At 50.0% G+C, this 21,662-nt stretch overlaps 3 protein-coding genes across 8 annotated transcripts in view; 2 read left to right on the top strand and 1 right to left on the bottom strand.

The window, feature by feature from the left end:
* THRAP3 (thyroid hormone receptor associated protein 3) overlaps positions 1 to 16,216 on the top strand; it is a 31,231-nt gene extending 15,015 nt beyond the window's left edge. For 4 of the 6 annotated variants that reach the window (XM_080632598.1, XM_080632599.1, XM_080632600.1 and 1 more), the window contains exons 4-13: positions 48 to 209; positions 3,551 to 4,459; positions 5,817 to 6,557; positions 7,338 to 7,510; positions 7,925 to 8,036; positions 8,273 to 8,357; positions 10,679 to 10,863; positions 11,456 to 11,648; positions 12,152 to 12,301; positions 13,162 to 16,216. In XM_080632598.1, coding sequence (XP_080488724.1) covers positions 73 to 209; positions 3,551 to 4,459; positions 5,817 to 6,557; positions 7,338 to 7,510; positions 7,925 to 8,036; positions 8,273 to 8,357; positions 10,679 to 10,863; positions 11,456 to 11,648; positions 12,152 to 12,301; positions 13,162 to 13,383 — 2,907 coding nt within the window. In that variant the 5' untranslated portion in view covers positions 48 to 72 and the 3' untranslated portion in view covers positions 13,384 to 16,216. Of the gene's footprint in view, positions 1 to 47; positions 210 to 3,550; positions 4,460 to 5,816; positions 6,558 to 7,337; positions 7,511 to 7,924; positions 8,037 to 8,272; positions 8,358 to 10,678; positions 10,864 to 11,455; positions 11,649 to 11,731; positions 12,302 to 13,161 lie in introns of those variants that run through there. The other 2 variants (XR_013958300.1, XM_080632602.1) reach the window with 2 other exon arrangements.
* Positions 16,217 to 16,658: 442 nt separating this feature from the next.
* Positions 16,659 to 19,445, top strand: LOC308228729 (uncharacterized protein). The gene is made up of 4 exons (XM_080632237.1): positions 16,659 to 17,033; positions 17,904 to 17,942; positions 18,159 to 18,270; positions 18,364 to 19,445. Exons 1-4 carry the CDS (start codon positions 16,712 to 16,714, stop codon positions 18,557 to 18,559), a joined length of 669 nt encoding a protein of 222 aa, XP_080488363.1. The 5' UTR covers positions 16,659 to 16,711; the 3' UTR covers positions 18,560 to 19,445.
* A 213-nt stretch (positions 19,446 to 19,658) lies between these two features.
* Positions 19,659 to 21,058, bottom strand: EVA1B (eva-1 homolog B). Its single transcript, XM_080632387.1, has 2 exons — positions 20,583 to 21,058; positions 19,659 to 20,497 (listed from the first exon to the last, which is right to left on the bottom strand). The coding sequence occupies exons 1-2, from the start codon at positions 20,647 to 20,649 to the stop codon at positions 20,091 to 20,093; spliced, it is 474 nt and encodes a 157-aa protein (XP_080488513.1). The 5' UTR covers positions 20,650 to 21,058; the 3' UTR covers positions 19,659 to 20,090.
* Between the last annotated feature and the right edge of the window lie 604 nt (positions 21,059 to 21,662).

Below are 21,662 nucleotides of genomic sequence, written 5' to 3'. Positions count from 1 at the left end.
TCTCAAATCTGGCTTCATTTTTCATATACTTTCCCTTTTTCGTTCAGGTACAGCTGACGGGTGCTTGCAAAGATGTCTAAAACTAACAAGTCAAAATCTGGATCCCGCTCTTCCCGTTCGAGGTCGGGATCAAGATCCCGGTCACGATCCTTCTCCAAATCCCGCTCCCGTTCTCGTTCTGTCTCACGGTCAAGAAAGCGCAGACTTAGGTAAGTGCCTGCAGCTCTGGAGCCAAAGGGTGTAACTGCTTTTCCTTTCTGTCCTGTTCAGATGGTTTGTCACTTAATTCTTTTCCAGGGAAAGACTTTAATTAGATTCTAGGACAGATAGCATCCTGTTCCCTGCCAACCTGTACTGTTTCGAAGTGTTTTCAATGAGCTAGGAGAACGAATTGTCAAGATACTTCTTTTGAGCTCTTAATCTGGTCTCTGTAGCATGTTTTTGGTGAGCAATAACTTTTTCCCTGGTGTAAATACAAACAGATACTCTAATGTATAGTTTAATCGGAAGGTGGTTTGGTTAATAGAGTTCATTTTGTTAGGTGGGGTGTTGTTAAAGGCCTTTTTAGATTGGTCCCTTAGAGAAGACTTCTGTACTTTGTTTCTTTTCGAAGGTATTAATAGAAGCCTGTGTCAAAACGCATGTGGGTTTCTTCCCATGTTCTTCTGCGGTTCTGAACCCCTATATGTAACAGGATAGCCTGTTGGGCTTTCCCTAATGCGAAGTAGAGACAATCTCTGAGATCCAGTTGCCTGTGTTAAAAGTATTCATGGCTAATGATGATGTTTGCAATTGCCAAAACAGGACACTGCAGAAAATGCTAGCTTTTTATCCTGGCTTGAGGTCATTTTGAGATTTTGCTTTTGATCAGACGTTTGCTTTAGTTCTGTGAGAGAGTTTAAGTGCATGTTTCATAGTCAAAGTAGGCAAGAAGAGTTGGGAAGGTCCGTAGCAGAACGTGCTCCTTTGTGGTGTTAAATGTCTTTGGCTGGTTTTTCTTAAGCTGTTAATGTAATTGATCCCAGACTTCACAGCTATTGCGTGTTTTCCTCCTCTTTCTAAAACTTGATTGAAATGAGTTTAGATGTCCATTTAATATACTGCTATTACGTGACAGCAGTGATTGTTCTGAATGGATAAAGTAGATAAATTTCACTACAGTTAATTTGGAGAACTCATTAATGTTTGTAATAGTTGTTCTTGCCTCGTGGAATTGCTTCTGATCAGGCTCATGTCTTCCCTGGATATCAGGATATCTGTGTTTTCCTTTTCTTTTGGCTAAGCATTACATAGCTGGCAAAGGCGTTCCAGTTGGACTGGGTATAATGGTGTTCAGCTGCTCTCTTGCTAATCTTTAATTAATAACACATATCATTAGACTGCAAACATATGCAACTGTTAACAGTTAAAGAGAGGTTTAAAATGCAGAGGCTGTAATAAATGTAAAGTTGGAGGGAGAAGGACATGGTAAAACTAAATTAGAGGCGGAGACTTGAGTCAAACCAAGTTCTTGCAGAAGGAAGCTGGAATGCTGGAAGAGACATAGTCATTTGGGAATATCTGCCTAGCCGTGAAGGAACTTTGACAGTTGAAAACAAAGGCACCCTCTGCAAGTGCGATTGTTTTCTCTGTGCTGCTGCTGAGTCCACTTGTGCTTTGTAAATAAGAACCAAAATGGAAGGGATCCGTACAGGCAAGTCACCTTGTATGGTGTTAGGATATCTTCTGAGGTAGGTCTTGTGGTATTTTGACATGAAAGTCCATTATTATGTACTTCAGCATACACCACAAAATGTTTGACTCTTCTTTTGGTAGGTTTGCTGTTTGTTCAAAGTCATATTGCCATGTTGGAGACTGCCTTATAGTTCTTGTTTTCTTTCTGGCTTTATTTTACCTGTTGTAAGATTGTGGGTGCTTCACAACTGGAGCTCTGTGTGTTGGCTGGGGCTGACAGAGTGAAATCTCCCTGCTGCAGCCTCTCTGAAATGATAGGGCAGATTTGGGAAGCTGTGTTCAGTGGGTCCCTTGCTGGTAATTGATCACAAATTCAGCAGTTATCTGCAAATAGGAGTATGTGTGGTGTTAGTGCTTTTGACTGGGGCTCATTCCAATTGTGTTTTCCCATCTGCCTCTATGCTTTTCCTTCTTATTGTTGCTCAAGCGAGGAAGTGTCTCAGAGAGGTTGTTTAGCTCGTTTGGTTGTTTCAAGCAGAGGATGAAGCGTATGTTAAAATTATCGTTAAGCTATTTGCTAGCAGTAACTACGGTATGAACAGACAGTTTCCTGCTAAACTCTAATGTGTATTTGATAGGTGAAAGAAATAAACACAGAACTAAAGTCCAGCTCTGCATGCATGTATGCTCATCTGGTAGGAATTGTAACAGCAGCATTGTATTTCCTCATGTTATGGGGGCTTGGGGTGTGAGCGGAGAGGGGGCAGCAGTGAGTTGTGTATTGTCAGTCTGTGAAAGAGCCAGCACAAGTGTGCTGGAGTATGGCCAATGAGACCAAGAAGTGAAAATGGAAAGTGGGAATGGTTTCAGTGAATATTAGTTACTCAAATTCCATTTGGAAAAATCTCTTTCTCCATTTAACTGTACTAGTTTGGACACTTCTTCTGTTTTACCAATGCAAGTTTGCTGAAATCGCAGGCTTTCAGCAGGTTTGTTTTTCCAACAGCTGTGAAATACTGTAAGGCTGGCATTTAATCCTGAGCTGCAGTGGGGCTTTGAAACAGTCCCACAGCTGCAGCTCCAAAACTTGCATGGGAGAGACTACTGGAACGATGAGCCTTTGATGTTTTGCCAGTTGACTCTGTATTCTTACAGGTTTGGGGTTCAGTTTTGTTCTATGAGTGTTCTCGTTTGAGGCAGGGGCGAGGAGAGGGACACTGAGCAGTGCCATCTTGCGGCCTCAGCCTGGAAATGAGTGCATTCTTCTGCTGTCCCGCTTGTTTGGAGTTCCAGCTTCTGAACTGGGGCAAGGGCTGCACCTTTTGAACCTTAAGACTATAGAGCAGTGTGCTGTTTGCTGCAGTGCTGCTTCTCTCATGTTGAGATGTAGTGACTCTCTGGGCAAAGAAGTGGGATTTCATCCTGATTATCAGAATTTCAAAAGCACATGAGAACTTGGGACACAAGAAGATGATCTTGGATCATGTTTCAGTAGCATGACATCCACAAAGAAAGGAGAGATCTATGATGAGGTATAACCTTGACTTTGAGCTGTAAAGGGCTGGAAGTTTGTGACATGTCACTTTTTTCCTGAAGCTGGATGACAGCCATGTTCATCCTAGAAAAACTAAGCAGTAGTTATCAGAGTCTCTGCAATGATCCTGAATATTTGTTTGGTGGTATCACAGATATGAGTTACTTCCATGGCAGTTTATCGAGGGCAAAGTGTAATACCTCAACTGGATGAGACCAAACCAAGAAATCAGTTTTAAAACTTGAGAACTGCCATTTTCAGTTACTTTTCTATAAAGCTTCAAATAAAAAGTTGTGACAGAATAAACTTTAAAGTATTTGTGTAATGTTTTCTTTTTCTCAGTTCTAGGTCCCGTTCAAGATCGTATTCTCCATCTCATAACAGGGAAAGGAACCATCCAAGAGTCTATCAGAGCCGGGATTTCCGAGGTCATAATAGAGGCTACAGGAGACCATATTATTTTCGAGGCCGAAATCGAGGGTTTTATCCCTGGGGCCAGTATAATCGAGGAGGATATGGGAATTACAGGTCAAACTGGCAAAACTACCGCCAAGCGTATAGCCCTCGTAGAGGGAGGTCACGCTCTCGTTCCCCCAAGAGAAGGTCTCCTTCGCCCAGGTCTAGAAGTCGTTCTAGGAATTCTGATAAGTCATCTTCTGATCGGTCGAGAAGGTCTTCCTCTTCCCGGTCTTCCTCAAATCACAGCCGGGTGGAGTCTTCTAAGCGTAAATCTGGAAAGGAGAAAAAGTCATCTTCCAAGGATAACCGGGCATCTCAGCCTGCAGGAGATAATCAAGGAGATGAGTCTAAGGAGCAGCCGTTTTCAGGAGCAGTGGCTCAAGAAGTCAAGGCATCTGAGGGATCAAAACCATGGCAGGAGATGACCACCTATGGTACAAGTTCAGCATCAAGAGCTTCTGTGTCTGAGCTTAGCCCAAGGGAGCGCAGTCCTGCACTAAAAAGCCCTCTCCAGTCAGTTGTGGTGAGGCGGCGTTCTCCTCGGCCAAGTCCATTGCAAAAGTCGAGCCCTCCACTATCCAACCCATCCCAGATGAGCTCTGCTTTACAAAGCAGCAGCAGCACCTCCTTTCAGGCAGGCTCTCATCAGAGTCCCTTTGACCATGGCTCGACAGGTTTGAGCCCAACAAGGAAGAGTCCTGTGTGTAAAAGTCCAACACCAGTCAGTTCCATTTACAGTACATCTCAGAAGGAGGAAGCCACAGCTCCTGGAGGAGGAGCCTTCTCAAAAAGGCAAGTGATGTGTGTGTTGTGCTGTGGTGGTTCTGCTTAGACACTCTCCAGGAGCACTGCAAGGGTTCTCCCTGTGCAGGCCCCAGCTGGAATGAGCCCCAGGGTGTGCAGGGTGCCATCCTAGCAGGCTGCCAGCTCTTTGGCCCTGGTATTGTCTGAATTATAGAAGGAAATACAGACGTAGAAAGCTGGAGTTAGTTTTGTGTCCTGGATAGCTGCTAAAGTGTTCATAGCTTGTGAACACTTGAAGTGAAGATGTGCTGGATGAGATTTTCTGGCAATTTAACAGTGCCCACTGGAAGCTTGCATTTCTGTGTTACTTTCCACTTAAAGGCATTTTATAGTATTGCATTCTTGAATTGCATTAGATACTATAAATTAGAAAAATGTAATGAAATCTTACTGCATGTCCTGGTGCTAAGCAACCTAAGGCAGGTGTAGTTGCAGTGTTTGTGCCTGTGGTTGTGAGTTAAAGCACCAAGCTCATTGCTAAATTTAAGACATCCTTCCGTAGAGAAGCTTACCTTGTTGGTTTGCCTGGTTAGTCCACTGCAGATTCATGTGTGACACTTTGTTTTAAAAGATGTGGTAACATTCATAAGTGCTTTTAAAGCTTTTACTATTTTTAAAGTTATTTTGAACTGATTCTGTATCAGAGATGTCTGAAACTGTAAAAGAAAGGGGGGAAAAAAGCTATAACTCTTGTTCAGGCTTTTCAAAGCGCTGAACTAATGTCTGAGGGCTTTACTGCTGTTTCCTCATGAATGCTTTAAAACACAGTTCTGATGCTTTAACCTGTTGTTCTCACTACAAGTGTTGTTGTCTTCTCCAAGCAGAATAAATATTCTCCTCTGTTAACCTTTTTGCTTTTATTTGTATTTACAGTCTGTCAGGAAATATTTAGCTTACCTATGAAACTTGCATCCAATATTTGAAGTAGCTTTTGAGGCTTTTATTTCCAGTGTGTTGTTTAAAGCAGAACAGCCCAGTTTGAAAGTTTTGATGTGTTGTTCTCCTGAACCAGGTTTGTAAGTAAATAAACCGATTGGGTAAGATGTTACTATTTTCCTTCAAATGACTCTGTGGGTAAGCTGTTTGTTAATTTGTTCTTAAGCGTCATCTCACCAGTTCTGCATATCCATTTTCTTCTACATTTGCTGAATTTATTGAGAACTAGAAGTCTAAATCCAGGCTGAGTAAATCTGCGTTATCTTTTAACTCTTTTAGGGCCTAGACACACCTTTGTGTCCATGCGTAGCTTGGTGTGCTCTAAAATTTGACTGCTTTCAATTGAAGAGTGAACCTCTTTGATTTTTTTTTAATAAGAGTTCTACTTAAATGTCTGTTTTATGAACAGGTATCTGGAAGAGCAGAAGCCTGAGAATGGGAAGGACAAAGAACAGAAAGTAACAAATGTTGAAAAAGAAAAGAATAAAGAAAAAGGGAATTTCTCTGAGGTGGGATCAGCAGATGGAAAGGCAAAATCCGACTCCTATACATCCAAAGCCGACTCAGAGAAGGGATATCGCGGCAGCCAGTCTCCCAAGCGCTACAAGTTCCGGGATGACTTTGACAAGCCAAAGGCCCCGGAGTTCCACAAGGAAGGCCATTATGGCAAAGAGGAAACAGATGATCAGGAAAAGAAAGACAAGGCAAAGGGCCGAAAAGATTCCGAATTTGAGGAAGAGCCCAAATTCATGTCTAAAGTTGTAGCAACTTCAAGTAAAAATCAAGAGGAGGAGAGATCAGGAAAATGGGAAGGTGTGGTGTTCTTACCACCTGGAAAAGAGAAGCAAAGGAAATCTGATGAAATGGAGGAGGAAAGCTATTCAGAAAGATCAAAGAAAGAGGAGAGACCAGCATCCAAGAGAGCTGAACCAGGTCACAGGGGCTTTGTTCCTGAGAAGAATTTCAGAGTGACCACGTACAAATCAAGCCAGGAGAAAAGTTCTTCCCCCCCACCAAGGAAGACTTCTGAGGTGAAGGAGAAACCAGGCACCAAAGTAGAAGGGCTCACTCCTAGCAAATCTTCCTTTTCTATTACCCGTGAGGCCCAGGTCAATATTCGAATGGATTCCTTTGATGAGGACCTTGCACGGTAAGTACAAGTCCAAATAGTGCTGTTTTCCTGTTTCTCTTCCTGAGATCCTCCTAGACTTGCCAAGTGTGAGGAAGGCTGAATAATACTGCGTCACAATTTGCATGCTTTAGAGATAGAGATGAATTTTTTTCTGACATTATACTACTTATGTGACCCTTTTATTTTGTGGTGGGAGGTTACAGAGGTTACCAGTTTGCAGATGATGAAAGCATAACATGGGGGTTAAAGAACTTTTCCTTATGTCTTCTACAACTAGATGTAAGATTGTTTCAGAATGTAAATGCTTCTGGATCAGATTCAGGAAAGAGTTAGGTAAGAGTTGGTGTCTTCTTGCTGCTAGAAGCTTAGTGGTACAGTAAAGTTACAGTGCTGCTTAACTGATATTTGATTCTCTGGAGTGTGTTTAACTACTGGTATTCTCAATGTAGTTGTACTGAAAGAGACACTTCAGCATTGCTTCAAGAAATCTTAAGACAGGAATGTTAGATGGGATGTTAGAGGTAAACCTAGAATTTACGAAGTGTTTCCCAGGATGTCAGGGGTTCATACCTGCACTTCATACAGAATAACAAGTGACCTGAATTATCCCAGTAACCCGGACCAGGGTATTTTAGAGATGTTTAAATAAGTCCTGCACGTGCTATTTAAGGTCTGAGGTACCTTCATAAGACAACATAAAATAATGCAGTCAGCTTGCAACTTGGGAAACATTAATCCTCTTACACTGCTTCCCTTTTACCCTGTTCTTGTATTTCATGTTGTCTGTTCTTTTTCTAGTCCAAGTGGCATATTGGCTCAGGAACGCAAGCTGTGTCGTGACCTTGTGCACAGCAACAAAAAAGAGCAGGAATTCCGTTCGATTTTCCATCATATTCAGTCTGCTCAGTCTCAGCGAAGTCTTTCTGAACTGTTTGCTCAGCATATAGTGACTATAGTCCATCACGTAAGAGGTAGGTGAGAAGTCCATGTGACCTCAGCTGAACATTTGCTCCTCCTTTGTTCAAATAAATGAGTTTTATGCACTCTAATGCTCAAAGAGTTGTTTTCCAGGAGATAATGCCATAGATGAGGATAGCAGCCTGATCGTACAGTTTTCTTCTGGAGAGGCAGAAGAGGCATTCTTAGTTTTACCTGAGCAATGTTCAGAGAGGCTATGGCTTAAAATTTGTGTATTCTAGTAAATTTGTGACTCGAGGAAATTGTTCATTTCAAAACCGAGATTTGCCAGCAACATGAGTTAGAGCTCCTCACCAGTGCTTCATGTTTCCTGCCTCGAATTTGACCAAGCTGTAGGACTGATGTGCTTTGTCTTTTTACCGAAATGGGACTAATATTTTGGCATTGTTCATTCAAACCCCCAACAGAGCATCACTTTGGGTCTTCAGGAATGACACTGAATGAACGCTTTACCAAATATCTAAAGAAAGGAATGGAACAAGATGCAGCTAAAAACAAAAAGAGCCCTGAAATCCACAGGTTAGTGTTGTCTTAACATTTTGGGGGCATTTCAGATTTTGTTCTCTTAAACTCTGGAATAATTCCAGAATAATTCAAGTATATGACTAGCTTCTGGGGGAAAAGAAAAGGGGAAAAATATGGGCAGTTTCATGTACCTCTGGAAGCATTGGTCTGGTTTAAATGCCGTTTGCTCTGAAAGCTTCAGATTCTTCCTGTGATCGAGATTATATCTGTGTACTTCCTTTACATTTTAGGAGGATAGATATATCTCCCAGTACTTTTAGAAAACATGGATTCTCTCAAGAGGAATCGAAAAGCTCCCGAGATCCTGGCTTCAAGGTGAACTGTTACTCTGACTAGTTTAATTCAACAAAATGAGTGCATTGGGCATGAACTTAACAGTGATGTTTTTGTTTAAATTACTCTCTACTTAAGTTTGTGTTTTTCTTTTAAGGATGGGCATAATTCTAAAAATGAACTACAAAGGGTTAATTTTTAATAAAAATGTATCAACAACCTTTGTGAAGTGGTTAGACTATGGTAAATGACCCCAAAGTCAATTGAGGTGAGCTTGAGAGAAAAAAAGAGAGGATTTTTGGAACAAGTGCCCATGATGAGAGAAGAAACTTTTTGTGATATTTTTCTGCTTGTAAGTATGATTAAATCAATTGTATACATGCAATATTTCCAACCATGTTTTCAAACAGACATGCATGTCAAAAAGAGGAAAGTAAAACTAAATACTTATCTAAAGCAAATACACTATTAAGCAGATGATGACTTTTGTTCTAACAACTTACTGTACCGTTGCTGTTGATTGCTGTTACTTTAACATTCAGCACTTGTTTGAGTAGAGCCAGACCATTTGGATTTGAGTATATTAGCTTTTCTGAATAGATGAATGTTAAGCCATTGCACTCGCTGTAAACAATCATAAAAATGGCTTCACATAAAATGTTCGGGATTTTAACCTTTGTTTATTCACCTTCATACATATTTACGTTGAAGAGATTTTAACCAGTCCTGCTGAAACCTTACTTGTTTCATATTTGTTTCATATTTTTTTCCAAACACACTTGTGGCTTGACATGGACGATGGTGAGATGGATTTGATGGGCCTGAACTCTGAGCATCAGCTTGGCAGAGTGTATTATAAACGTGGTTTCCAAACAGCTCGCCAGCCTTCCGTGAAACAGACGTGCCCTCACAAACCCAAATAGGTGTTTGCTGTACCACATAAGGGAGCTGCTGCTGATTTTGTCACTTATCTGTCATCCATCGTGTTGGGAGCAGTTTTATTCTCAGAGTAGAAATAAAAGCTCTTTGCCTGGGGAAAGTAGAAGAGCAAAATACCAAAACAAAACGCCTGCTCTCACTCCTGCGTTATTTGACATATTTATTTAAACAAAAAAGTGTTTAGAAACTCATGTAAGTAAAAAAATTTCATAGCTAGAGAATTACTAATCCTTTTGTATTTAATTCAAGACAATTAATATGATGTATGTTGCATATAAAGTCATACAGTTCCCAAGATTAGCATTGTGTAAATGAGGTAGCAAACCCTGGAGGCTCTATGTTGGTGATAGCAACGTCTGTACAGGCTTCCTGCAGACACACTGCTACTGTTAAATGTTTGTCAGAACCACAGCCACTGTCAGTTTGCTGCTCTTGTGTGTGCAGTCAGCAGAGTCTCATCCAGGTGCCACTGGTCTTAAGTATATGCAGGTAACACAACTTATTTTGCAAAGAAAACTACCTTAATCTATTATTTAAGTTGTAATTTCAGCAGAACTCAAAGCAAATGTTACCAGATCTTTTTTAAATTGACACTGTAAAGAAAAAACAAAGCTGTTTGTGGAGTGTTTTTCGTACACCTGATTGGTTTTTGCTTTGTGAAACACCAGGGTCAGCTCGCATTAGCAAACTTGCTAGGATTGCGTGGAGGAATGCGTACCTCCATCTGCAGTGACGACTTGGCATCTTTCACACATTGCCTTCCAGTCAAGGGGGAAGGAGGTGACATTTGTCACAGACTAAATCTTGATAGGTGTATTAAAGGCTACATCCCAATGGGATGTTGGCATTCTCCCACATGAACCTGGCTGCTGCATTTCAGTGGCCTCCATCTCTTACGCTTTGATTAGTAATCACGATTTTTGGTATCTCCAAGCAGCAAACAGCTTCTTCTTAAGGATTGCCTCCAGATATGGTGATTAAAATCCCTTCCACCCTGCTAGGCGATGTCTGTCAGCAGGACAGGGAGCATGCTGCTGTTCAGTAACACCCACAGGCTTTTAAGACACTTTTCACGTGCTGATACATAGTCAGTTGAATTTCCAAGTTGTCATCTTTCACTGGCTGTGGTGTACAATAAGTGTCAGCTTTGTGTTTCTCCCTCCCCTATTATCAGACTATTTGTTCTAGTGCTGTTTAAAGAGGAGAATAAAAGTTGAAATTCTTAGACAGCAGTAGGAAAATTGCAATCTGACAAATGAGAATCCAATAGTGCATTATTTTACATTTTAAAATGGAATATTGATTAGTACTCAGATAAACTCCCATTCTCCAGAAGTCTGTGCAGTCAATAGCAAAGTATTGGTGCTGAACTAGGGCACTGTAAACCTTTGTATTAAACTCTCCCCTCTTCCCTGCATTTGTAGGCTGAAGGGAAGTATAAGGATGACCCTGTTGACCTGCGCCTTGATATTGAGCGCCGTAAAAAACATAAGGAAAGAGATCTTAAACGTGATAAATCCAGAGAATCCGTGGACTCGAGGGATTCAAGTCACTCAAGGGAAAGATCAACTGAGAAAACGGAGAAAAGTCACAAAGGCTCAAAGAAAAAGTATGTAGGAAACCTAAGCCATTTCCTTCTGCCTTCCATGTTTCTGCTGTTAAGGTTGGAGATGACATCGTGTACATACATTTGTGCACCTATTGAGATAACTGCTCCAGTGGCATGAATTATCCCTCTGCGTGTCTTCTTGATAGCATTATAGCTATCTGAAACACTAAATAATTGTTAAAGGTAAATGAGAAGGCTCCATGTGTTGGAATGGGTGAGTCACTTCTTTCTTGTTCCTGTTGTAGAGAACAGCCACATTTAAATGACTGTGCTTTAATGTTGATTTAATTCTTATCTATTCACTTAATTGTTTTGTTTGACTAAAACTGAAGATGCATGCTTATCTCATAGTAGGTCACCTAAACACCTTCCAAGCAACAAGTTCTTTCTGGAGAAAACTTGGGCCCTGTTAGAGCTGTGTGGTTTAGCTGATCCTGAGCTCTTACTGTAGCTTTTCCTTTTTAGAGTAGGAAAAGGAGAGCATTGCACTGATAGGGAGTGATAAAGAAACAGTCCTGTTGCAAGCAAGACACAGCTGAGTTATTAACCTTGTTGGTGTCCCACTCACCTCCATTTCCTATCACTGAAACAGGAAGCACCGAAGGGTACGTGAGAGATCCAGATCCAGTTCATCGTCTTCGTGGTCCTCTCATTCAGTCAAAGCGGAGGAATATCCTGAGGAGACTGAGGAGAGAGAGGAAAGCACCACAGGCTTTGACAAGTCCCGACTTGGGACAAAAGAATTTCCTGGTCCCAATGAACGAGGAAGAGCTAGAGGGACCTTTGTAAGTGTTGTCCACTCCCCCACACCCTGGTATCAATTCCCAAAGTGATCAAAAAGTCGCTTTTGTGCTTTGCTCTTTCACAGTCAAAGCATACCATGAAGGAGAAACCCCAAAGACATTGTCTGGTTGTGGATGCTGAGCCAAATATGATTGCTCTGGGTCTGGAGCACAAACCAGGGTGCTGAGAATATAGTCTGGGCAGTTGAACTCAAGATGTATGGAGCAAAATGAAGCCTGGAAGCTTTTGTGGATTAGGAATTGCTGAGCGCTCTGGAAATGCCTCTACATGATCTTAATCAGCTTTATAGCAACTGTGATGCACTGTGTGATCAGATGATGTAGAAAACCCTAAAATATACTGACCTCTTACTTTAATGATGGGTTAAAGGTGCTCTTGGATGGTAGAGAAGTGATGAGGTATCTTCTGGTAGCCCTGGAAGCTCTCTGGGGGTGGGAGGGCATTGCCACTGCAACCATTTTACTTTTGTGTTTTGCTGTTGCAGCAATTCAGAGCAAGAGGGAGAGGATGGGGCAGAGGCAACTTTTCAGGCAACAATAACAGCAACAGTGGTGGTAACAATGACTTCCAGAAGAGAAGCAGAGATGAGGAATGGGATCCAGAGTACACACCGAAGAGCAAGAAGTACTACTTGGTATGTAGTTGTCTTAAGAAGTGAAACACGTACGCGTGCTTGAGGTGTATCTGGTCTTAAATGTTTGAGAGGTGGAAGTGCCAGCTGTCCTGAAACTGTCTAGTCCACGAGGTTAAGGCTTCATGAGACACTTCATAAGAAGCTTCTGGCTTTTGACTAAAGAGAGCTTCTTTCTGTTCATTGTAGAGTGGTTTGCCATTAAGTGAAATCCCAAAGGCCGCCAGTTAGAGAGCATGTGTTTCACAGGGTTGTGGGAAATGCAGCTTAAATGTTAGTCTGTGTTGCAGGGGGCCTCTCTTTCTTGGTGATTCTATCCCCATCCAGTGTCCAGCTTCCTGGATGAGTTAGTACTGTTCCTTTTTCTTTCTGGTGAAAGCAATGTGCCTTGCTAAGGGGCATTAGTCTGGGGGAGTTCTGTGTGACCGTGTTCTTTGAAAGAGGGGTAGTTTCAAACAGACACAAACTCATTTTGTCTCTTCCTGATTTGGGGTTCTTGAGGTCCCCAATCTTCTCATTAAATAATGTAGTATTTCAGTCTTGTACTTCAAACAAGAAAACCTTCATGATTTTTACTTCATTTTTCTCCAGTCTTTTTGAAGGCAGAACTATGTACTAAACTAAATACTCTAGAGAGTTTCCTGCCAGCAAGGACAGGCTGCCGTGCACAGAGCCTGGGTAGTGATCATGCATTCCTCCTTCATCGGCTGTGTTTCTTTCCCAGACAAGCCAGTGTTTCTCTTTAGATGAGAGTCTGGTCCATACTGCAGGGTTCTGTGTCACCAGCCAGAATTTTCCCACTCTCACACAGCAAGTAGTCAATGTCTTGTTTCAACTGGTCTCGTTGGCTTCCTCCTGTGCAGCACGATGACCGGGAGGGCGAAGGTGCGGACAAGTGGGTGAACCGCGGCCGTGGTCGAGGTGCCTTTCCCCGGGGAAGAGGCCGCTTCATGTTCCGGAAGTCAAGCACCAGCCCCAAGTGGGCTCATGACAAATTCAGTGGAGAAGAAGGAGAAATCGAAGATGATGAAAGTGGAACAGAAAACAGAGAGGAAAAGGACAACTTGCAGGCGACGACTGAGTAGCCGCAGGGCCCACGTGTTTCCGAGAGCCCTGGCAGCAGGGAAGGGGTTCAGTGCTGGATTGTCAGGCTGATCCTGACGTGCTGAGCAGAGCCCTGGAGAGGAGCTCGGAAACAATCCCGATGTTAACTGCATTTCCAGAGTTCAGCCTCCCTAAGCGTGGACTAGAACTGACCAGTCATTTATGCTCTGATCCACTCATGGAGTTTATCTTCCCAAAGACTTCCCTTCTGGACTGAGTAAGGTCAAGTACTGGGTGAGATCAGAGATTTTTCTCTCATCTGTGACCTTATTGAATGGTCGGTTATTTTTTTGGTGACAGGCTTTGAAGGCAAAGTGGAGTTTGGTTTGTGCCCATCTTGCCCCGGTAGTCTTGACATTTTTGGTTCTCTTTTATAAATTGCAATGGCTCTGGTTGGGGTTAATTCACCCCTGCAAGGTTTTTCCCCCATCTTGTGTATTCAGTTTTTTAAATCCATACTTTACTTTAGGCCTTTCTGTAGTAACATCAATTAAATGATAATTTTGGAAACTCTTTTTGGTTCTTATCGATAAGAAAACAATGAAGCATGTGAATAAACATCTAAATGTTAACTCCTTGGGACCAAACTCCGATGACTTCTTTTCTTTTTTAAACCTTTTTTTTTATGTAACTGTTGAGTTTTAGGGCCTTTAAAAAAAAAAAGAAAATGTTTTCCTTTTATGTTGAAAGTTAACAAAATTAGCATGGTTTAAAGAGAAAAAAACATGACACCCTACTTCTCACCACTGTGTGTGTACACTGTTAGGCCTGGTGTGTGCTGGAGCCCCAAACCGCTTGTAGGCATTTTGTGTATCCTCTTTGCAGCTGGTTGTGAACTCGAGTGCTCTTTCCAAGGTACCATAGTTTTCTAAGAAACTTTGGAATTCTACTGGGTTAAAAAATATAAAAGGAGATGAGAATTTTTTCAATATTTTTTATTAATCTTTTTATATAAAATGGAAAAAAAAGACAAAACCAGCAGTCCCTCCTGTGCTGGCTGAGGATGGCTGTGACCGTGGTGTTCTTTCTATCTTCTACTTTGCTGTACCCTGAAGGAGTTTGCGAGCAGCTCTCGGGCCGAGTGAGTCCCTCGTAGCAGGAGAGGCATGTCCATGCACCCACGCTGCGTGTGCACGTGCTGTAGGCACCGCTCTCCCTCCCTGCCTTCCCTCCCCATGGATTGCTGTGCTGTTTTCCCCGCACACACCAACTAGAGTTTGGTTTGTTTTGACTTGAACAGTTCCTGTTTAGCAAAGCCCTCCCGTTTGTTTATGCAAATAAAATACAATAAAAGAAGTAGTAGGTGTAACTCTTTGTTCTGTGTTCTGAGTCCGGGCCTCCTGGTGTCTTCTGTGTTCAGGGATGAGGCCACAAGAACCAAGTGCCCTTGGACAGCCCCACTGTGGCTACCAAATTGCTGCTGGGAAGGGAAGCTGTGAGCTAGAAGCATCCTGCAAGAGAAAATGGGCCAGGGAGCAGCCTGGAAGAGGAAGCTCAGCCTGGGGCCTGTGGGGTTCCCCTGCTGTCAGAAAGCAGTGTGTGCAAGTGGTGACGCCTGGAGCAGGGCCCAAGGAGGTTCCTGCTTTATGTGGCTCTCCAGGCAGGGAATACAGGTAGAAAAACTGCCCTCCAGCACAAGAGTTACTTAGGTTCAAAGAGACTTTTGAGATCCGTTGAATCCAGCCGTTACCCTTGTCCTGTCCACCACTGAACCATGTCGGTAAGTGCCACATCTGCATGTGTAAATACCTCCAGGGATGGCACATCAGCCCTGTCCCTGGGCACACAGGGGTATGTGTTCTACCCTTGGCCTCTTGTGCTCTTAAATTAGTGGCTAAAACCAGCTTACTACTGGCTTTTAAACACTTAATAGAGCTTTTAGCCTGTGGTTGCAGTGGTTGCATGGGGGAAGGGGAGGTGACAGCCACAGGTCCCATGCGTGAGCTCTTCTGCCTGCAGGGATTGTATCACCCCTGAACAGGAACGACAGCTCCATCCATGCTGTGAAACTGAAGAGCATGGCTGTAGGTGCATGGCTTTATACCAGCACTAAACCCTGTTTAGGGTAAGTCAGCCATTGCCTTTGCTGGCACCGGGCAGCAGATGCTTTTCCATTGCTGCTCCCTCAAAGGAAGATTGATCCTTGCTGCCTGAGGGCTATGGGCCTTGCTGAGCGTGCATGGTGAATGCAGGGGGCTGCCTGGCTGGTAGAGAAGAGTTCCTGCCCGGCGGTGGTCAGTGGTGTTGGCCAAGAGCAGTTGAGACAGCGATGTGGGTTAACGGCTCGTGCTTCCCTTCGTGGTTCATGTTCCCCTTCGTGTGAATTCGAGCCCTGCAGCCAGCTGGAGAGAAGGAGCCTGGTGCTGGGTGCCTGGTGGTGTCCCCCCGACTTCCCAGCCGGAACGGCCAAACCCAGGGATGAGCAGCGTCTGCTCCTCAGCGGAACCCTGCACCCCTGGTGCTGGACCCCTCGGTATCAAATACACCTGACCCAAGGGAACACTGGTGCTGGGAGCCTGGACTAGGCATGGACCAGGACCAGCAGTCCTGGCGCTGGTACCGACCCTTCTGCGCTCAGCACAGGGACTCAGCGGCACGGCTGCCCTGGTGCTCGGGGGTTGTGGTTTCGGCCCCTCTGTGGTTTGGGTTTCACTTCCTGCTCCGGACGAGACCTGAGGGTGCTCTGAGTCCTGCCCGGCTGCTCCGCTCCCGCAGCCCTGCCCGTGCCGCCTGGTCCCGGCGCTGCCCGTGTGCAGCTCAGGTAGGGATGCGCTGTGTGAGCGATGCCGAGCGCTGGGCACCGTGAGCTGCCTCTGGGTGCTGCCCCACAGCGCAGAGCTCAGCACCCATCCTGCAGCCAGGGCCGGGTGAGGCTCCAGTGCCATGGGCTGGGGGGGGCCTGGGGAGACCCCATGAGCTCGGTCCTGCCCTTCCTGCACAGACCCGGAGCCGCGGCTCTGCCGGGCCCTGTTTGAGGTTGCATCCAGGGGGACATCAGCTGGGTCCTGAGCGGGGTGAGGGCACGCAGGGACAGGGGCACCCCGAGGCGGGTGCCTGGTGCTGACGCCTGCCCTGCAGCACACAGGGGTCGAGGGCTGCTGGCACGGGCAGGGCCGGCACCGCAGAGGGCTCTTCCCCAGCAGCCTCGTGGAGCTCCTGCCCCTGCCCGCAGTGAGTGGGGGCTGCAGAAAGGCTCGAGTGGATGGACCCTGCGCCCTGGTGGGCTCCACGGTGCCAAAGTCCGGTGCCTGTGGGGCTGTGCCATGGCTCCATCCTCACCCAGCCCCTCTCCATCAGCTGAAGCCACTGATGCCGTCCTGGGATGAGGAGCCCATTCAGTCCGGCCAAGGTGGGCACCCAGCCCCGGCAGCCTCCATGCCCCAGCGGGCACCCCCACGGCCCGGTGTGAGGTGGCTTGGGGCAGCCCAGGAGCCGGCCGTGCCGGGGGGCAGGAGGAGCCCCGTGGGGAGCGAGGATGCGGCGTGGACCGGCACCGAGATGCTCTCGGCTTCGACTTCCTTCCCAGCGCAGTTTCCTCCAGCGTCACGTGCGCGGTGCGGAGCCGGGGGAGCCGGGGGAGCCGGGCACAGCACCACGGTGCTCGGCCTCGGGGGCAGCCCCGCACCAGCAGGTAGGATGGAGCCGTGCGGTTCTGGGGGTCCTGCGCTCGGTGACCATCCCAGGGCCAGCAGCCGTGTGGGGCCACACGGTCCTGGGCTGTGCCGCAAGGGCAGCTCTGGGTGCCACCAACCTCACACTTTGAGAGCGATGGAGCCCTGGGGCCTGCAGAGCAGCTCCTTGCACCCTTGGGGCCGGGTGCCCCCATCCCTGTCCTCCTCCCTCACGGCTGCAGCCGTCTCTTTGGGAGGACAAAACCCGCTGGCAGTTTTGGTGCCTGCGAGGCCGCCACGGTGAGGGCCCTGCTGGTGGCGGCAGGGACCAGACAGCATCAGGGCGCTGGTGGCACTGGGGACAGCGCGGCCCATCACAGGGACAGGATGGTTCATGGGCTCATACCTGTGTTTGGATGCCCCATGCTCTCTGCCAGAGGCTTCCATCCTGGTGGGACCTCAAGGCTTGGTGGCAGAAGGATGCTGCTGCGCCATAGTGACAGCATCCTGCCCGTGCTGTGCTGCTGATGCTCTGGGGGAGGTTTGCAGCCGCCTGCTCTGCCACACACAGAGGAAACACAACCACAGTGGGGCTGGTGTGGGGCTGGAAGGAGGAGCGGCTGTCCCTGGGCACATGGTACCGAGGTGATGGTGGCGCAGAGCCGCCATGGGGCTGGTTGGGTACCACTGAGCATCATTACGGCCGTGGAGGGAACCGTGAGCCCAGGAGACCACGGGACCTTGTGTCCCGCCGGTCCTGCCTGTGGGTGCCTCCTTCCCCAGCAGGGAAGCGGTGAGTCAGGGATGGAGCCCGTGTCTGTGGGGTGTTCCCGAGAGGGGCTGTAACAAGGGTCCTTCCTGCAGCACCTGAGCCCCTTTTCTCCCTGCAGCCTGGAAGAGAGCAAAGGACGAGGAGGGGGAGCACCCAGGTGAGTCCTTGGCCAGGGCAGGAGAGAGGCATGGGGATGGGGATGGGGTTGGGGATGGGCCATGCCCGGGACAGGAGCCCCATTGCTCTGCGCAGGTCCCGCTGCCGGGCCATGGCTGCGGTTCCCCTGCAGGAAGCTCTTCCTGCCCTGCTCTCACCGCCTGTGCCGTGCGGTGTCAGCCCCAGCCCCAGCCCTGCTCCTGCTTCTCTACCCCAGAGCTCCCAGCACCACTGAGGATGGAGCCGGCCAAGCAGCCCCATAGCAAAAGGATGGCTCCTGCTCCCCCCGTCCCTGCCAAGGCCAAACCAGCCCCCACAGTGACAAGCAAGTAAGACTCACGCTGGGGCATCCGGGCAGTGCTGATGCAGAACATCCCTGCTTGGTCCATTCTGTGCCACTTCACCGCCTCTGCTGTCCCCAGGCCCGGTGGTCCCCAGCCCAGCGCCTCAGACACAGAGCGGGGCAGAGCCGGTGATCCAGGTAGGAGCTGCAGCCATGCAGGGCCATGCCTTGTGCCAACACCATGCGGTGAACTCTTTGCCACCTCTTTGGCACCTCTTTGGCACCTCTTTGGCACCTCTTTGGCACCTCTTTGCCATCTCTTTGTCAGACGCTGACGGCTTCAATGCGGTGTCGGTCACCACGGCCCGGCTCAGCCACCCCACAGCCACCCGCCCGCGGGTGCCGGGCCAGCGGCCGCCCAGCCTCACCCCGGGGGGGCCCTGCGGTGGGGAGCACCCCCCGGGGACACCGCGCAGCGGCGCGGGGCAGGCGCCGGCCCCACCGTGGAGCTCGGAGGTGCCGATGGCCCCGTGCCCGAAGGAGGCGCTGGCCCTGGGGGACCTGAAGGCAGAGGTGCGGTCCCTGCACATCCTGGTGGACCTGATGCGGGTGCAGCACCTGTGAGTGGGGCTGGGAGGGGTCCGGTGTGGGGGGGTCCCCCATGGTTCAGCATCACCGGGTCTGGCCCTTCTGAGCCGCCCCTGGTGCCCTGCAGGAGGGACCTGGAGGACCTGAGGCTGGAGCTGGGGCAGGAGCGGGCCAAGCGCCAGGCGCTGCAGGTGAGTCCAGCACGGGTCTGCCCGTGCAGGGTCCCCATTGCCCCCCCTTGCTCACAGCATCTCCCCGCAGGCAGAGATCGAGCGGGTGAGGAAGGCGCTGCCCTGCTGAGCACGGCGGTGCTGGTGCTGTGCCCGGCTCGGCGCTGGCTGGGGGCAGGATGCTCACCCCGCAGCCCAGCACCGCTTCCTGCGGCACAGCGTGGCCCGAGGCCCGGCAACGGCATGGGGACAGTGTTCGGAATAAACTACTTTGGATACAGAGTGCTGGGTACCCATAGAGGGGCTCTGCTATGGGCTGCCGGGTCCCTATGGGGGGGCAGAGCTGGGCTGGGGCTGCCAGGCACAGGATACCCATCACAGCACAAAGATCCCACCATGGCTCAGGGGTCCCATCACAGCACGGGGCTGGGCAGTGACTCCTCCTCCTCCTCCTCTTTCTCCGTCTCCCGCACCATTTCCCATCCCAGCCCCATCACATCCTGGCCTCCAGCCACCGGCGTGGGGCTGGGAGAACATCTGGAAAACATCTGGATCCTGCTGGCGCTGGCGGGACCGGCCTGGGAAGGAGCTATTTTTATAGGGGGCTGGGGAGGGGGCAGCGGGGCCCCCGCGGGGCTGGGACAGCGCCGGGAGCAGGGGCAGGATGAGACCCAGCCCCATGGGGAGCAGCCCCACAGCCCTGGGGAGCCCCGCGGGGAAACATCCGGCAGGGTCAGGCCCAGGGCGGTGCCGGAAAGGATCCGGATAATTTTAGTGGGGTCACGGGAAAGGCTTCAGCTTGGGAAGGCGGCGGCTGAACCCCCCCCCGGCACAACCCCCCCAGCACCACGCTGAGCCCCGGGGATAGGGGGTAGAACAGCACCATGTTTGTGGGGCAGGACCCCCACAGCTTACATGGGAACAGCCGGATGTGACCCATGGGGATGGCCTGCGAGGTCTGCCCTGTCCTTGTCCCTGTCGCTGTCCCTGCGGGTCCCGGTGCCCGCAGTCGTACCAATGGCTCAAAGTGCATCGAGGGGGGAGGCCTCCAGCGCAGGGGCAGGGAGCAGCCCCTCCTCACCCTCCTGGTCCACGGCAGCTCCCGGGGTCAGTAGTAGTGGACGCGGCCCAGGGTGCCGGTGCCCAGGATGTCGGGCTGCCCGTTGCGCCAGATCTCGCGGATGATGCGCTCCCGCTCCTCCAGCCGCTGCGCCTGCTCCAGCTCCTCCGCGGACGTGAACACGTTGATGGCCGCAGCCCCGTCCCCGGGGCCGTGGGGCTCCAGCGGGATCTCGGTCACCGGCAGCAGCGACTCGGACGCTGCGCGGTCAACGGTGTCCTCCTCCTCCTCCTCCTCGTCTTCATCCTCGTCCTCATCCTCGTCGTCATCACTGATGTGCCTGGGGCGGCGCGGGGAGGGCCCGCAGGACAGGCGCAGCACCAGCAGGCACAGGGTCAGCACCAGCCCGAAGCAGACGCCCAGCACAAAATAGAGCCCGAAGCTCTCGGGGTTGGCTGTGAGGAGGGCAGAGGGATGAGGGACTGGTCCATGATGGCCCCAGCGCCCCCCAGGACGTGTCCCTGCTGGGACCGGGCTCACCTCGGATGTGTGCGTACGCGGCCATGCTGTTGCTCAGCAGCTCCATGTCCCGCCGGCGGCTCTCCATCCTGTGCCCGGGCTCTCAGGGTCTCAGGGAACGGCGCTTGCTCAGCATCTGCGGACACAGGGGCTGAGCGGGCGCTGCTGGGGACCTCCCGAGTTCCTTGTCCCGCTCAGGACCATGCCAGGGTGTGAGCATGCCCCAGAGGACCCCGCTGAGCATCACCCAGGGGAGGGTGCCGGGTCCAGGCTGCTCCATCCAAGGCTGCACCCCAGAGGTGCCAAACTGGAGCCATCCCGCTTCGCTGCCCTCGTCCTTCCTGCGGGGCCAGGACGGATGTAGCTCCTCCAGGACAAGCGGACCAGCGGCCCGGGGCCAGGCTCCGCATCCCCTGCCCATGGGCACAGGACACAGGGCTGGGCCGCGGGGCTGAGCTCTGGGGGTCCCAGCGCACCCCGCGTGCCGTGGGGCACACAGGAGCTGGCGCACAGCGCGCACATCACAGTGCGCTGCGGGCTGCTGCGGTCCCCAAGGCGCGGGGCAGGGCAGGGCAGGAGCTGAAGCAGCCCCAGCCCGGGCCGGGCCGAGCTCAGCTCCCAGAAGCGCTCCTCGGAGGAAGGAACGAGGAAAGCAGGGCAGAAGATGGACACATCAGCAGCGCCGGCCCCGAGCCGCGGGGCCGCTCCCGGCGGGGCCGGGCAGCCCCTGCCGCCGACAGCCCAGGGTACAGCGGCAGCATCCCCAGGGGGTCCTGGTGCCCTCCCCATGGGGTCCTGGTGCCCCCCCCATGGGGCAGCCGCGCCTCCAGCCCCTGCCCCTTGCAGTGGGGCCCGCGGGGAGCTGCGCAGCCCTGCTCTGGGGCTGGAGGGGCAGAGCCCCGCCGCGGGGCTCCCCCAGAGCCCCTCCGGGGCAGAGCTGGCCCTAGGGCCATGGGGTGCCCCTGGCCACGGGCTGGGAGGGGATCCGGGGCTGTGGCTGGCACAGGGAACGCGGGGACAGGCGGCCGGAGCTGGGCAGGAGAGCGCCGGGATCCAGTCCTGGAGCCTGCTCCGGATCCCTGGAATGGGATCACCCCGGGA

This window comes from Psittacula echo, assembly GCF_963264785.1.
Source record: "Psittacula echo genome assembly, chromosome: 21".
NCBI classification, from domain to species: domain Eukaryota; kingdom Metazoa; phylum Chordata; class Aves; order Psittaciformes; family Psittacidae; genus Psittacula; species Psittacula echo.
This window is presented reverse-complemented; position numbering and strand designations above follow the sequence as displayed.